This window comes from Budorcas taxicolor, chromosome 21, assembly GCF_023091745.1.
Source record: "Budorcas taxicolor isolate Tak-1 chromosome 21, Takin1.1, whole genome shotgun sequence".
NCBI lineage: Eukaryota > Metazoa > Chordata > Mammalia > Artiodactyla > Bovidae > Budorcas > Budorcas taxicolor.
In genome coordinates, this window is record NC_068930.1 from 33,553,603 (window position 1) to 33,566,873 (window position 13,271).

A 13,271-nucleotide genomic window follows, 5' to 3' on the forward strand; every position below is an offset into this window, starting at 1 on the left:
CACCCTGCCCATCTCCACTACCCATGCTCCTACTTAGCCGCATGTGCCCCGGGACGTGTATCTCAGCCAGCCTGCTTGCTCAGTGTCTGCTATGTGTACCATGCTCACCAGAACACTGGGATGCCAGCATGACTATTCTTATTTACAAGAGAAAACTGGGGCCTGGAGAAATGACAACTTTTTGGTTGGTCACTGGGGTCAGGACTCAGAACTTATTTGACTTCAAGCTGGGTGACTCCCAGGCTCTACTGTGGTTGGTTCTTTCCCACTAATCTGTCTGCATAGGCAAATTCTGCACCCCAACAAGGTGGGCTGCTCTTCTAGGGGTCTCCCTTAGCCTAAAGCCAAGTTTGGTCTCTGTCATCCTCTCAACAGAAACAGAGGGCCACTGGGAGCTTTAGGATCAAACAGAGTTTGGTTTGTACCTAAGGCTCCAGCAGAGAAGAGCTGTGTCAGCTCCAGCAGGTAAACCATCCTCTCTGAGCTGCATTTTGCTCGTATGTAGCACCTCATCAGGCACCATAAGGATGCAATGAGATCAAGTGTCAAAGTAAGTCAGTCATATGGCCTTGGGAGGCGTGTGATAAATGAGTGATAAATGATGACTCTGAGAGGAAAAGGGATCTTCCCTTTCACAACATCCCAGAGGACATGAGAGCTGTAACAACTGAGCTTCAGCCAAAGGTGGAGAGAGCAAAGGCCAGCTCAATGTCAGGAGTTGGAGCAGGAACCTCAGTGCAGCATTGTCCTGGGTTTTCATGACGATTTCCTAAGAGTGGATGTGGAAAAGGGCCCATAAACAAGCAGGGGGTAGGGTTCTATCCTCCAAACTACTCATTGCCCACTCGGATCAGAGCCTTGAGGGCAGAGGTGCTGAGCAAAATCTGTGTATAGACAGGAGCTGGCACGGCTCCCACACGCAGGCACCTGGAAACAGGCATGAACCTAGAAGTGCCAACCCTCCCAGAGAAAACAGGGAAGCTCATCTTTTATATTATATTATATGATATTATATATCAGATTATACACAATAATAAATTTTAAACAAAGATAAAAGGTTTCTCTTGAGTTCCAGGAGCTGTTCAAAGAAAGTACTGAATGTGAGGCAGGGAATGGGAGTGTCTGAATGTGAACTCAGCTGGACAGAAGTGTGGGTCACTCGGCCCCCGTCTGTAGTTGGTATCTCAAATGGGGGCAGTCTATGGGAATGAGCCCTTACCTGAAGGATCAAATGCTAACTCAGACTACAGCCAAGCTGTTGGTGTCAGGAAACATCTCACACACACATGCTCTGAACATTCTTCCGTCAACTGTTCTGATCTCAGAGGAAGAGAGTGGGTCTCCTCCTTTATTCTGTCCCAAAACTTTCTTCTCTCAGTGGAGATAGGTTTTGCTTAATGGTGGGTTGCTCTTAAGGCCCTAAGCAAGCCACTGACCTTTCATCTATAAGCAACATATGTAGCATTTCTATTTTGATAAAGAATGCAGAAATGAAGAAGGTAATAAGCATTTCAGAAATAAATATGGTTTAGAATCTAATATTCTATGATGCTATTAATTCCATAATTAGAATTAGGAGGTGGAAAATAAGCAGAAGGATGGGAAATCTGAAACCAGAAGAATGGTCAAAATGTCAAAAATTCACAATTAAAGAAGATAGTTTTCTTTTTTTTTAAAGCAAGTTCTTTTTTTTAAGTCTCCAAATAGCTCAAACATCTCTTTAGAAACTGAAATGGCTTGTCAGTTCTTCTCATAGATCAAATCAGATTATGTCTGACAGGACTCCCCAAATGATAAAACTAATATGCAGAAAAAATACACTAGCTGCTTCCTCCTAGGAATATAAAGAAGTAAACAGAGGGATCAAACACTTTCTCTTCCTTCGGGTTCTCTAAAAACAGTAAATTCCTACAAATCAAGGGCAGGTAAGAGAAAGGAAAACACAATCAACAAACTATACGTCAAAGAGAATTTTTTCTGCCTCTTCTCTTTGAATGTATAGAAAACCCATCATTTGTAGGATGTTGACCTCAGAGTTCAAATATCTAGAGAAAAGATTACGTGGACTCAGTTTTTCAGAACAGGAATTCAGCAACATGAAATAAGGGAGAGTAAAACCAACTGCTGAGAGCAATCTCCTGGGCCCTCTGTCCCTTCCTGTCCAGGCTGCTGCCCTCCCTCCCTGGGGACTCTGGCCTTGGCCCTCTTCAGCATGAAGCCTCACTTCTCCTCTGTCCCCATTACCCAGGCTGGGCAGGCCAGGCTGGTCACCAGTTTGGGAAACACAAAGAGCAGGAATCAATCTGGTTATCTTATCAATGGCTCTGGGGCAGCTTCCAAGGCCTGTGCGGGTGACGTCTGAGTTCCCCAGGTCCACGCTGAGGCCACACTAGGAATACCAACGCTTTCCAGATGGAAACAGAGTAGGCAGAGGTTTTGATTAGATAACTGTTCAGGTCTGTTCTAAATCCAAGATTCTTGTGATTCCTTAAAATTCAGCTGGGAGCTATTACTACAGCTGCTCTGTGAGCTACAGGTGCCAGATAAAATGTGTCGCCCAGTTGTATAAGACATACATTACAAAGGTGCCCAGCCTGGGAAGAAGCATTAATTACTGAGCTCACACCTAGAAACACTCAGGCTCCCATCACCACATACATGGAGTCCTTGCCTTTCCTCCTGTTCCTTTGATTTCTGTACTGCCAACTCCACGGTCTACACAGCCAGCCTGCCTCCTGCCAATTCTCTAGGTAGGTACTTGGTCTTCATAGCTGAACCTTCTTTAGAGTGTAAATTACACAGCCAGATTGGAAATGGTTTGCAAGTAGAAACTGGTTCTCATCCTTTTCTGGGCCCCCTTCGCATGGCCTTGCAATGCTTTTCCACAAAGCAGGTGCTTGAAAAGATTAGTTGAAAAGGTACATGAGATAAAAAGGTGAGTTTTAAAACAAATGAAGCTGCAGATGTTTCCGCAAATGCAAGTCTTAATTAGAAATATGCTGTGCTTGAAAGAAATTTTGAGGCCTCTGCTGACATCCTCCAAAGCGAGGATGTCTATTTATGGAGCACCTGAACTCAACGCAGTAAGTAATAATCCAGTTATGTTTTTTCCTGGAAACCAACACTCGTTTAAAAAAAATGCCAAATCACATTCATTGCTGAAGACAAATCACTTACTGAGGACTAAGAAATAGAGGCTCAGAGAACATGATCTGACATGTCAGGAGCAAATTCAGTGTGTCTCTCCTTCCAGGAGAAAAATGTCCACATCAGCTCTGCACTTTAGAGGGCATGGGAAATGGACGGTTTTATGTCAAGAAGAAAGCATTCGCATTATGCCCCAGAATTCCCAGAGCTATATGACAGTCTTGATTGCACGGGATAGGGATGGGGGCTGCAGGTCTGAAGGCATTACTGGCAATTCACTGTCAGATACACTTTTAGGATTTGTGCACTGCATTGTATGCAAATACTTTTACCTTGAAAGAAAGAAAACAAAAGACCTCTGGACTCTTGAGATCTCTGTGAAATATATGGGTGAAAGGACATCACTGCCCACTCCTCTACTTTTGAGCTGAATTTAAAAATAAACTCGATGAATGGAAGGTCAGATACAGGCTAAAGCAAGTATAGCAGAAGTAATTATAGAATCCAGGAGGCAAGTATATGGGTGCTCACTCTAAATTCAACTTCTTGGTATAATTGAAAATTCTCATTAAAAAAAATTGGGGAAAAATATTACTCATAATATGTAGTAACCTGGGTGGGGTTAGTGATTTGCTCACACACAGCCTCGAGAAGGAAATGGCAACCCACTCCAGTATTCTTGCCGAAAATTCGATGGACAGAGGAGCCTGGCGGGCTACAGTCCATGAGGTTGGAAAGAGTCAGACACAATTGAGCACGCCTGCACACACAGCCAGATGAAGGTGAGTTTAAGTGAGAATGCAAAGGGAGAGAACGAGGACAGTTGGGGTGGGAGGGCACTGCTCAGGGCAATGTTGCTGTAAAGGTGAAAGAAAACCAGGGAATCACTAGGCGACTTCATGGGGACAGAAGGCAGTATGCGTGCATGCTAAGTCACTTCAGCTGTGTCCGACTCTGTGCGGCCCTATGGACAGGCTCCTAGGTCCATGGGACTCTCCAGGCAAGAATACTGGAGTGGGTTGTCATGACCTCCTCCAGGGGATCTTCCTGACCCAGGGAGCAAACCCATGTCTCTTTTGTCTCTTGCATTGATGGGCAAGTTCTTTACCATTAGCGCCACCTGGGAAGCCCTAGAGGGCAGTATATTTGTATACCGAGAGTGACACAGACACTATTATGATGCCTAAGGCAACAGGGGCAGTTGTGAAAGCCCTGCTCTCAGTAGGTGCCACGAAACAGGACCACATCCCTGAGGAAGGGCTGGCTTCCATGGGAGAACAGACCCTGTGCCCTTGGCAAAAGGAGGGACGCTGGAGTTGGAGGGCACAGGTGTGCAGGTGGGATCCACGCACTGAGGCAAGTTGCTTTAAATCCTTCAGGGAAGACCCCCAAACTCTATTATTTGGGGCATATAATCTGTAAGAAGTTCAAGGAGATGAGTAATGCTGCTATCACAAACTGCCCTTCATTCTGAACTGTACATGTTACTACTTCTATTTTTAAAAGTTAGAGAATTGATCGTGAAATCTGTATGTCTCAATTTTAGCAATAAAAACTAGTCATCTGTGAATGTATTAATGAATTTAAAACAAAGCCCCATCTTTGGTAGAGATGTAGATTTCCAATTTTTTGTTTAATAATTATCAAAATTTATAATTAGTTTTATCTTGATGAATTATGTGCCAATAATCACTATAATCCCAAATCAATCAAGAAGAAAAATTCTTAACATTTTTCTGAAGGAATAATTTTTATGTAAATATTTACACTGGAGAGAACCAAGTCAGAATCATTAATAAAAAGACTTTCAAGGATAAAATTCTGTGTGGAAAAGAAAGGTAAGAGTAGAGAGAAAAAGGGACTATGTAATATACCCACCAGGTAAAGAAGGGCATGTTTGTATATGTTTTTGGCTTAATGATAGGCCTGTCAAATTATATGGAATTTAAATAGATTCATTTAAAATAGAGCCTGACAGTTTTCTTTTAAAATGTTTATATTTACAATTGGATGGAAGTGACATATTTTGTAGTTAATTAATCTAGGTTAGAACTTTAGATAGCAAGGTAAAAAAAATCCATGAATGAAAAAATACAGCATCTCGAAATTCTTGCAGAGATCACTAGAGCAGGAAGTGTGAAGGCTTCTGGCTTGGGCATTGCTCTGCCATATTAAGACATGCACGGCTAGAGGCAGGGGGAGCTGGGCAGGCACTCTGGAGCTCTGGGGATCAGTTATGGTACAAGCGGTGGACATTCACATGCAGACCTGCAACTTACGACTTATGTGCATGTTTCTGCTTTTGAAACTTCCCCAAGTCACCCTGTTATGAGGCAGGAGCGTGCACTGAGCCTTGCAGGGTGTAGCGCAGGACATGCAAAGGCAGGGCGGTCTCCTTCGCTGTTGGCAAACGTGGAGGCCGGCAGGACAGTCCTGGATACTCTGAGGGACCTTGCCTGCAATTCCAGCTCAGGCATCTCGGATGTAAGAGCAGGAAGCCCCATGGGCGAGGACCGCCACTGTTGCAACTTACCATTTGTAGCCAAATGTTGGTGGTTAACACTTGGTTCTTCTCATCCTTTAAGGGAAAAAATAAAAAGAGTCAAAGATATGGTTTGTTTACACAGTTTACCTAAGAGGAAATGATACCATTATTCATGCACCAGTCTGATGGTTGGGACGGCTAGTGCGTGTAGAAATTAGAATTCACCAAGCACTTCCAAATATACTCCAGCATTTCCCTGGAGTGAAGCTTTTCTATTTACACATTAATTACAGAGCTCTTACACAAGAGAGAAAAGTAGAGAGAAGGAAATGAAAACCCTGCAACCCCACCATCCAGAGATGATATCTGCTAACGGTTTAACTTATTTTTACTTACACTTTTTAAAATCACTTGTATACTTAAAAAAAATGAGACTGGGTGCAAATTTCAGTCGTTTAAAGTCAAGTTTATTACAAGAATGGATAGAGTTTTAAGCAAACTGAAATATTTTAGGCTTCCCTCCCCTGGGAAAGGGAGCCCTCCTGCGACAGCTGCTGCCCCTGCGCTAACAATGCTGTGTGGGCCCCATTTCTTCCGAGGTCTGCCTACCTTTTCTTCCATCCTTCATCAACCAGGCAGCACACCAGACCCTTAACACACACAAGCAAGGTAAATCCTATCCAGGTGAGCAAACTAAGGGTCAGAAAGGTGAGCTGACTTTATGAAGGAAACATTCACACCTGGATGTGGGTCAAGAGCCCTCTTTCCACATTTCCAACCTGGATGTGGGCTCCAGAAGGGTGCCGAGTCTGCATTCTGTCCAGGGAGTGTGAGGCAGCGTATCAACAGTGGCTTCACCCTCGCATTGGGCACCCAAAGAAGATGCTAGCCAACTTCAGGCCTTCCCAACTGGGATGCAATCAGCCTTTTTTTTAAAATCATGGCTGGCAAGGCCCAAAAGTGGCTAGCAAGAGCCAGGGCGGGCACGGAGAAAAATGAGTGAGTTTCCTGCAGCTGTTCTACTAAGAATGCTGTTGTTCAGTATTTCGTGTTCAATTCCCACTGAAAAAGACTCCACAAACTAGCAATTTCACCCCCTCCAGAAGAAAGTGCTTATTAACGCTGAGATGCCCTGAGGCTGAGACCATGAGCTCCTTCAACAGGAACTACCTGGCCTGGTTCCCTGGTAGCATTCACATAAACAGACCCAGTGGCAGAAAGAACACCATCTGCTGGGGCGTGGTCACAGGGCAGGGATGCAAGTGAGAAATGAATGCTGCTTCTCATTAAAATACAAATGTGTTGAACATATAAGGAGCTGGCAGAGATTCTTGGACACATCAATGTCCCTGCCCCAGCAGCTCGCCCTGGGCACCTCTGAGAGATGACAGTCGGGGTAGGAAGGTAAATCTTGTAGAAGGGATCAGGCTGCCTGGAGAAAGACAGGGGACCAAGTCCCAGGGACCTCAGGCCAGGGGCTGTGTCCAGAAGAAGTTGCCAGTCTGGTCACAAGAAAAATATATCCCCCTTTTGCAAAATAATACCTGCCAGGGGTTTGGGTAGAAAAATCTGTGGAGCTAACCTCCCTCTGTGCAGAGTGAACAGCCCCTGATGACGCCATGCATCTGCACTGCACGAGGGCTCCAGTTCCAGTCTGATCCCAGTGCTACTGAAAGAGCTGATAAACTCTTTCAGGACATATGTCCCTTGCCTCAACTTATTAAGGAATTGTTGTTTTTAATAGACTTAAAATTAGCCAGTGTTCCATTCAGGTAGCTTCTTTCTCTTAATTGCATCCATGTCTTTATCTTCTGAGAGAAAGGCTTCTGTGGTTTGGGAGCTCAATTACGACCAATCTAATTAAAAGCCTTTCTTCTTTCCAACACGCCAGCTGAAACCTCATTAGAGGGAAACGGGATTTCTGTGGTGTGCGGTGGCATGGGACTGAGCAAGCGTTTCAAACTGTAATCAACGCAGAGCAGCAGCCAGCCTCCAATGGAGGGAGCAGCAATGCAGGTTGGGGGCCTCCATGGAGACCCAGGAAAAGCCTGCAGGACCAGAAGAGAGGCTCCTGTCTGTGTTCCCAAGGTGGGCCCCACCTCCTCCCACCCCAGGCCACCCACTGGCTGAGACTCAGCTCTCTCATTCTGCACAGTGACAAGGCACAGTGGCATCTCCTTCCCACCCCCATGTGAAGCATGTCCTTTCCCCTCGAAAGACTGAATGCTTGCATCACCCCCAAATCTCCTATGTTGAAACCTACCTCCCACTGGGATGGTATTAGGAGGTGGGGTCTTAGGAATGTGTTTAGGTCATGGGGGTGTGTTCACTCTCAGAACCAAGACTGTTGTCCTTATTAAAGGGACCTCAAAGAGCTCCCTCACCACTTCTGCCATGTGAAGACCCGGCAAGGAGACAGCCATCTATGAACCAGGAAGTAGGCTCTCACCAGACATCAGAGCTGTAGGTGTCTTGATCTTGGATTCCTCAGCCTCCAGAATTGTGAGACATAAATGTGTGTCACTAAGCCACTGAGTGGTACGCTGGTTACAGCAGCCAAGCTGACGGAAGAAAGGGCCCTCACAGTCTGACCTCTGCTCAGTTCCAGAACAGCTCTCTGCCCTCCTCCAGCTGCACTGCCAGAAGAATCCAGTCTCAGGTCCTTAGGGCAGCACACAGCCCCTTCAATAAGCCACAGTCCAGCCAAGTGTTCATTTATTCATCCATGCGACAAAATCATTGTGAAGCACTTCCTGTTTCGGGCATTATGCCAGCCTGACACGCACCACGGTGAACTGAACAGACATGGTCCCTGAGCTCACAGAACATAAAATCTGGGTGGAGGGCAGGATAATATAATTTGACAATGACACACCTGTAATTACCAAGAGTGACAAGTCATGGAGGACAGGAAGCAGGCACCTTCAGAAAGGATGACAGGGAGATAAACATCACCAGAGGGATGAAGATGGGGTCCCGAGAATGAGACGTGACCTTTACTCCCTATGACTCTGCAACACCAAAGCCACGGCCCCTCACACCCACCGTATGCACCTTCCTCCTTCCAAGACCTTGCTCCCCCTCAACTCCCAGGGGCCTTTCCTGCTGCACACCCTCCTCCTTCCTCTTTCGAAAGCCCAGGGGCTCCAAAAAGGAAGCTGTAGCCTGGGCAGAGCTGTGGCCTCAGGCACCAGGGAGGCAGAGTGCAATTCAGCCTGAAGAGGAACCTTCCTGCCAGTGGTCCAGCTGCATCAGAAGGGACTTAGCTCTACTTTCTGTTTCTTCCCACAAGGATAACGAGTTATCTGAACATCATTTCATGTAAAATAAATCTATGTTACATAAAAAAAGAGAGACCTGGCCACCAGTTTCCAGTTGTGAGTACAGAAGATGGCCACCCTCCCAGTCTACCCTGGGCTGGCCTCCAAAGGCACAGCCAGGTAACCAGGACCTGCAAGGTCTGCACAGCAAGGTCCTTTCCCACCCAGTGCCCATCACACCTTCGCAGCCTTGTCCTCATCACCCACAGCCCTGACACCCTATGGAGTCAGGAGCGAAGCTTCTCCTCTCTTACCTCGTCCTCCTCCACTGACACAGAAGCTGCCAGCCTCCCGTGCTGCCCTCACATTTGTCTGAAATCAGGCATCAGCAAATGAAGCTGAACTCAGTGGTCATGCCCCACACAGGCTGCAATCACAGGGGTCCAACACTGGGACTCTTGGTGGGGGGAGGGGTGAGAAGGGAGTTTCCAAACCCTGACCCCAGAACCAGGCCCAGGGGATTTGACAAACAGGTAGGTACAACCCCCTGGGGCTGTATATTGTCACCCCCCCTATTTAACTTCTATGCAGAGTACATCATGCAAAATGCTGGCCTGGATGAAGCTCAAGCTGGAATCAAGATTGCCAGGAAAAATATCAATAAACTCAGATATGCAGATGACACCACCCTTACGGCAGAAAGCAAAGAGGAACTAAAGAGCCTCTTGATGAAGGTGAAAGATGAGAGTGAAAAAACAGGCTTAAAACTCAACATTCAAAAAACAAAGATCATAGCATCTGGCCCCATCACTTCATGGCAAACAGACGGGGAAACAATGACAGACTTTTTTTTCTTGGGCTCCAGAATCACTGCAGATGGTGACTGTAGCCATGAAATTAAAAGACGCTTGCTCCTTGGAAGAAAAGCTATGACCACCTCAATTCAGTTCAGTCGCTCAGCTGTGTCTGACTCTTTGAGACCCCATGGACCGCAGCACACCAGGTTTCCCTGTCCGTCACCAACTCCTGGAGTTTACTCAAAGTCATGTACATTGAGTCAGTGATGCCATCCAGCCATCTCATTATCTGTCATCCCCTTCTCCTCCCTTCAGTCTTTCCCAGCATCAGGGTCTTTTCAAATGAGTCAGTTCTTTGCATCAGGTGGGCAAAGTATTGGAGTTTCAGCTTCAGCATCAGTCCTTCCAATAAATAATCAGGATTGATTTCATTTAGAATGGACTGATTGGCTCTCCTTGCAGTCCAAGGGACTCTCAAGAGTCTTCTCCAACACCACAGCTCAAAAGCATCAATTCTTTGGCACTCAGCTTTCTTTATAGTCCAACTCTCACATCCATACATGACTACTGGAAAAACCATAGCTTTGACTAGATGGACCTTTGTAGGCAAAGTAATGTCTCTGCTTTTTAATATACTGTCTAGGTTGGTTACAACTTTTCTTCCAAGGAGCAAGCATCTTTTAATTTCATGGCTGCAGCCCTCATCTGCAGTGATTTTCGAGTCCGCAAAATAAAGTCTGACCAACATAGACAGCATATTAAAAGGCAGAGGTGTTACTTTGCCAACAAAGGTCTATCTAGTTAAGGCTATGGTTTTTTCATATATGGGAGTTGGACCATAAAAAAGGCTGTGTGCCAAAGAACTGATGCCTTTGAACTGTGGTGTTGTATAAGATTCTTGAGAGTCTCTTGGAATGCAAGGAGATCAAACAGAGGATGAGATGGTTGGACGGCATCAGCAACTCAATGGACATGAGTTTGAGCAAATTCCGGGAGATGGTGAAGGACAGAGAATCCTGGCGTGCTGCAGTCCACGGGGTTGCAAAGAATCGGACATGACTGAGTGACTGAAGATCAACAACGACCTTCTGGGAGCAAGCAGCACAGGATCTGGGCACGGGTTCCAGGGACTCCAGACCCTCAGCAACCATCTGTCCATCATGACCCAACCAGGCTGGCTTGCACAGAGGGCAGAGCCCACACCGGCTGTTGAGAAACTTCCTGGGCTCCAATCAGCTCCTCTCATTAAGCATTCACTGTCCATGATTTCCGGAGAAGGCAATGGCAACCCACTCCAGTACTCTTGCCTGGAAAATCCCATGGATGGAGGAGACTGGTAGGCTGCAGTCCATGGGGTCGCTAAGAGTCGGGCACGACTAAGCGACTTCACTTTCACTTTTCATTTTCATGCATTGGAGAAGGAAATGGCAACCCACTCCAGTATTCTTGCCTGGACAATTCCAGGGACAGAGGAGCCTAGTGGGCTGCCGTCTATGGGATCGCATAGAGTTGGACACGACTGAAGCGACTTAGCAGCAGCAGCAGTCCACGATTTCAGTGTTCACTCCTGGGAAATGGGGAGACAGCAACTGCCCCCACAACCTCCCAGTGTGGGAGGGATGAGGGCATTGTCACATAGGCTGTGACATGTGACTCAACTCCAGTACATCCCCATGTGTGGCTCTCACTCTCTTTCTTACACACACACACACACACACACACACACAGCTCCCCCACAAGACCCATGCTCCTTCCTGACCCTGGGATCTCACAGGAGGACACAGGACCCCTGGCTGCCATGGAACCACAAAGATCAGTACACAAAGCACTCCCAAAACCAATCTCTCCTTTGCTTTTCAGTCTGAGCACTTCAAAATAGTATTTAGTCTCAAAAAAGAAGGAAACCCTGCTCTTTTCAACAGTGTGATGAACCTGGAGGACATGATGTTAAATGAAAGAAACCAGACACAGAAAGACAGATTGTATGATTCCGCTTATATAAGAAATCTAATCTAACCCATAGAAGCATGGAGCAGAATGGTGGCTGCCAGAGACCGGACTTGGGGGAAAGGGAATAGGTCTCTGTCCAAGGGTGCAAAGTTTCAGTCTGTAAGATGAACAAGCCACAGAGACCCCCCAGTGAGGCACAGAGTCTATAACTAATAATGCTGTAAGGTAGTCTTAAACATTTGCTAAGAGGGTAGACAGTATGTTAGGTATTCTTATCATAGAAATAATAATTCTAACAAGAAGTTTAAAAAGATGGTAGGAAGAAACTTTGGGAGGCGATGGCTATGTTTATGTCATAGATCGTGGTGAGAGTTTCACGGGTGTATGCTTATCTGCAAACACATCAAACTGTATGCGTTAAGTATGTACAGCTTTTGGTATGTCAATCATACCTCAATAAAGGGATTTTTAAAGTACACTTTATGCTTTTAAAAATCAATCTCTTGGAATAATCACATGGCGGCTTTAGAGCACGACCACTCTGATGATGTCTCATGTGCCATCCTGCACTCCTACAGCAATTATTCTTCGGGAAGTTACAGGGTGACATTATTCAACTTTATTTTGAGAAGCTTCTAACACTTTCTCTTTGCTTCTGTGTAGATGCTGAGGGAAAAAACAGGTAATAATAGATCTGAGTCTCAATTCTTGTTTGCAGAGAAAGTTGCTGGATAACATAAAGCCTTACTTTTGTAGTCCTCTGTAGTTTATAAAAAGGGTCACTTCTCTTATCTAATTTAATCTTTACACCAGCCATGTTTCTGTCCTGTTTTTAACAGAAAAATAAATTGAGAGGCTGTGATTTTCCCTGAGTCAGCAAGATATTAGGGTGAGAAAAGATTCATATCCAGAATAAGAAATAAATGCCTACGTATCAGTAAGAAAAAGGCACACAATCAGAAAATTCTATCCAACAGAAAGAAAGGGCAAAAGATGAACAAGCCCATCATTTTCATCACAGAGGATACCAGTAAATGTCATCTGAAAAGAACATAGCTAAACTCGAGTCCGCAGTCTTCTGAATGTCATACACACACACTTTTTTTTTTTTCAAACTCATTACAGTCTTAGGAAATAGACAAAGTCAGTGCTATTATTATTCTCATCTAATAATGGGAACTAGAGGAAGAGTTCCCAAATTTAACTAAATACATCACTGTTCTGTTTGAGTGTTTTGCAGTGAGCCTGTATCACCCTTATAATCAAGAGGGAGGGATATATAAAGATATCAATTGTGAAACCAAACAAGCCCATGGCCCTAGGTTTCACAGCTCATGCAGAAGCTGAGACCCAGTCCCTTCCCTGTTTAGCTCAACACCTGTGTTTCTGCCACCAGGCAACTCTGCTCCCAGCGTTCTTCCTAACAAGAAACACTTTCATGATGGTCACAGTAGATGGTTCCCTTTGATTTCTATACATCACAGAAGCTCTCAAAGTATACACTGGGAACTTCTGAGTTTCTGAGATGCTCTCAGAGGATTAGTGAAGCCACAATTTTTCACAACCATCAGAAGTTATTAGCCTGTTTCACCCTCATTTCCTCATGAGCAGTTGGTAGAGCTCTGCAGAGCC

The 13,271-nt window shown here is 45.4% G+C and overlaps 1 protein-coding gene across 1 annotated transcript in view; it reads right to left on the bottom strand.

The window, feature by feature from the left end:
• LOC128066803 (neuronal acetylcholine receptor subunit alpha-7-like) overlaps positions 1-13,271 on the bottom strand; it is a 154,049-nt gene that overhangs the window by 81,342 nt on the left and 59,436 nt on the right. The window contains 1 exon segment of the mRNA XM_052659918.1: positions 5,681-5,725. Coding sequence (XP_052515878.1) covers positions 5,681-5,725 — 45 coding nt within the window.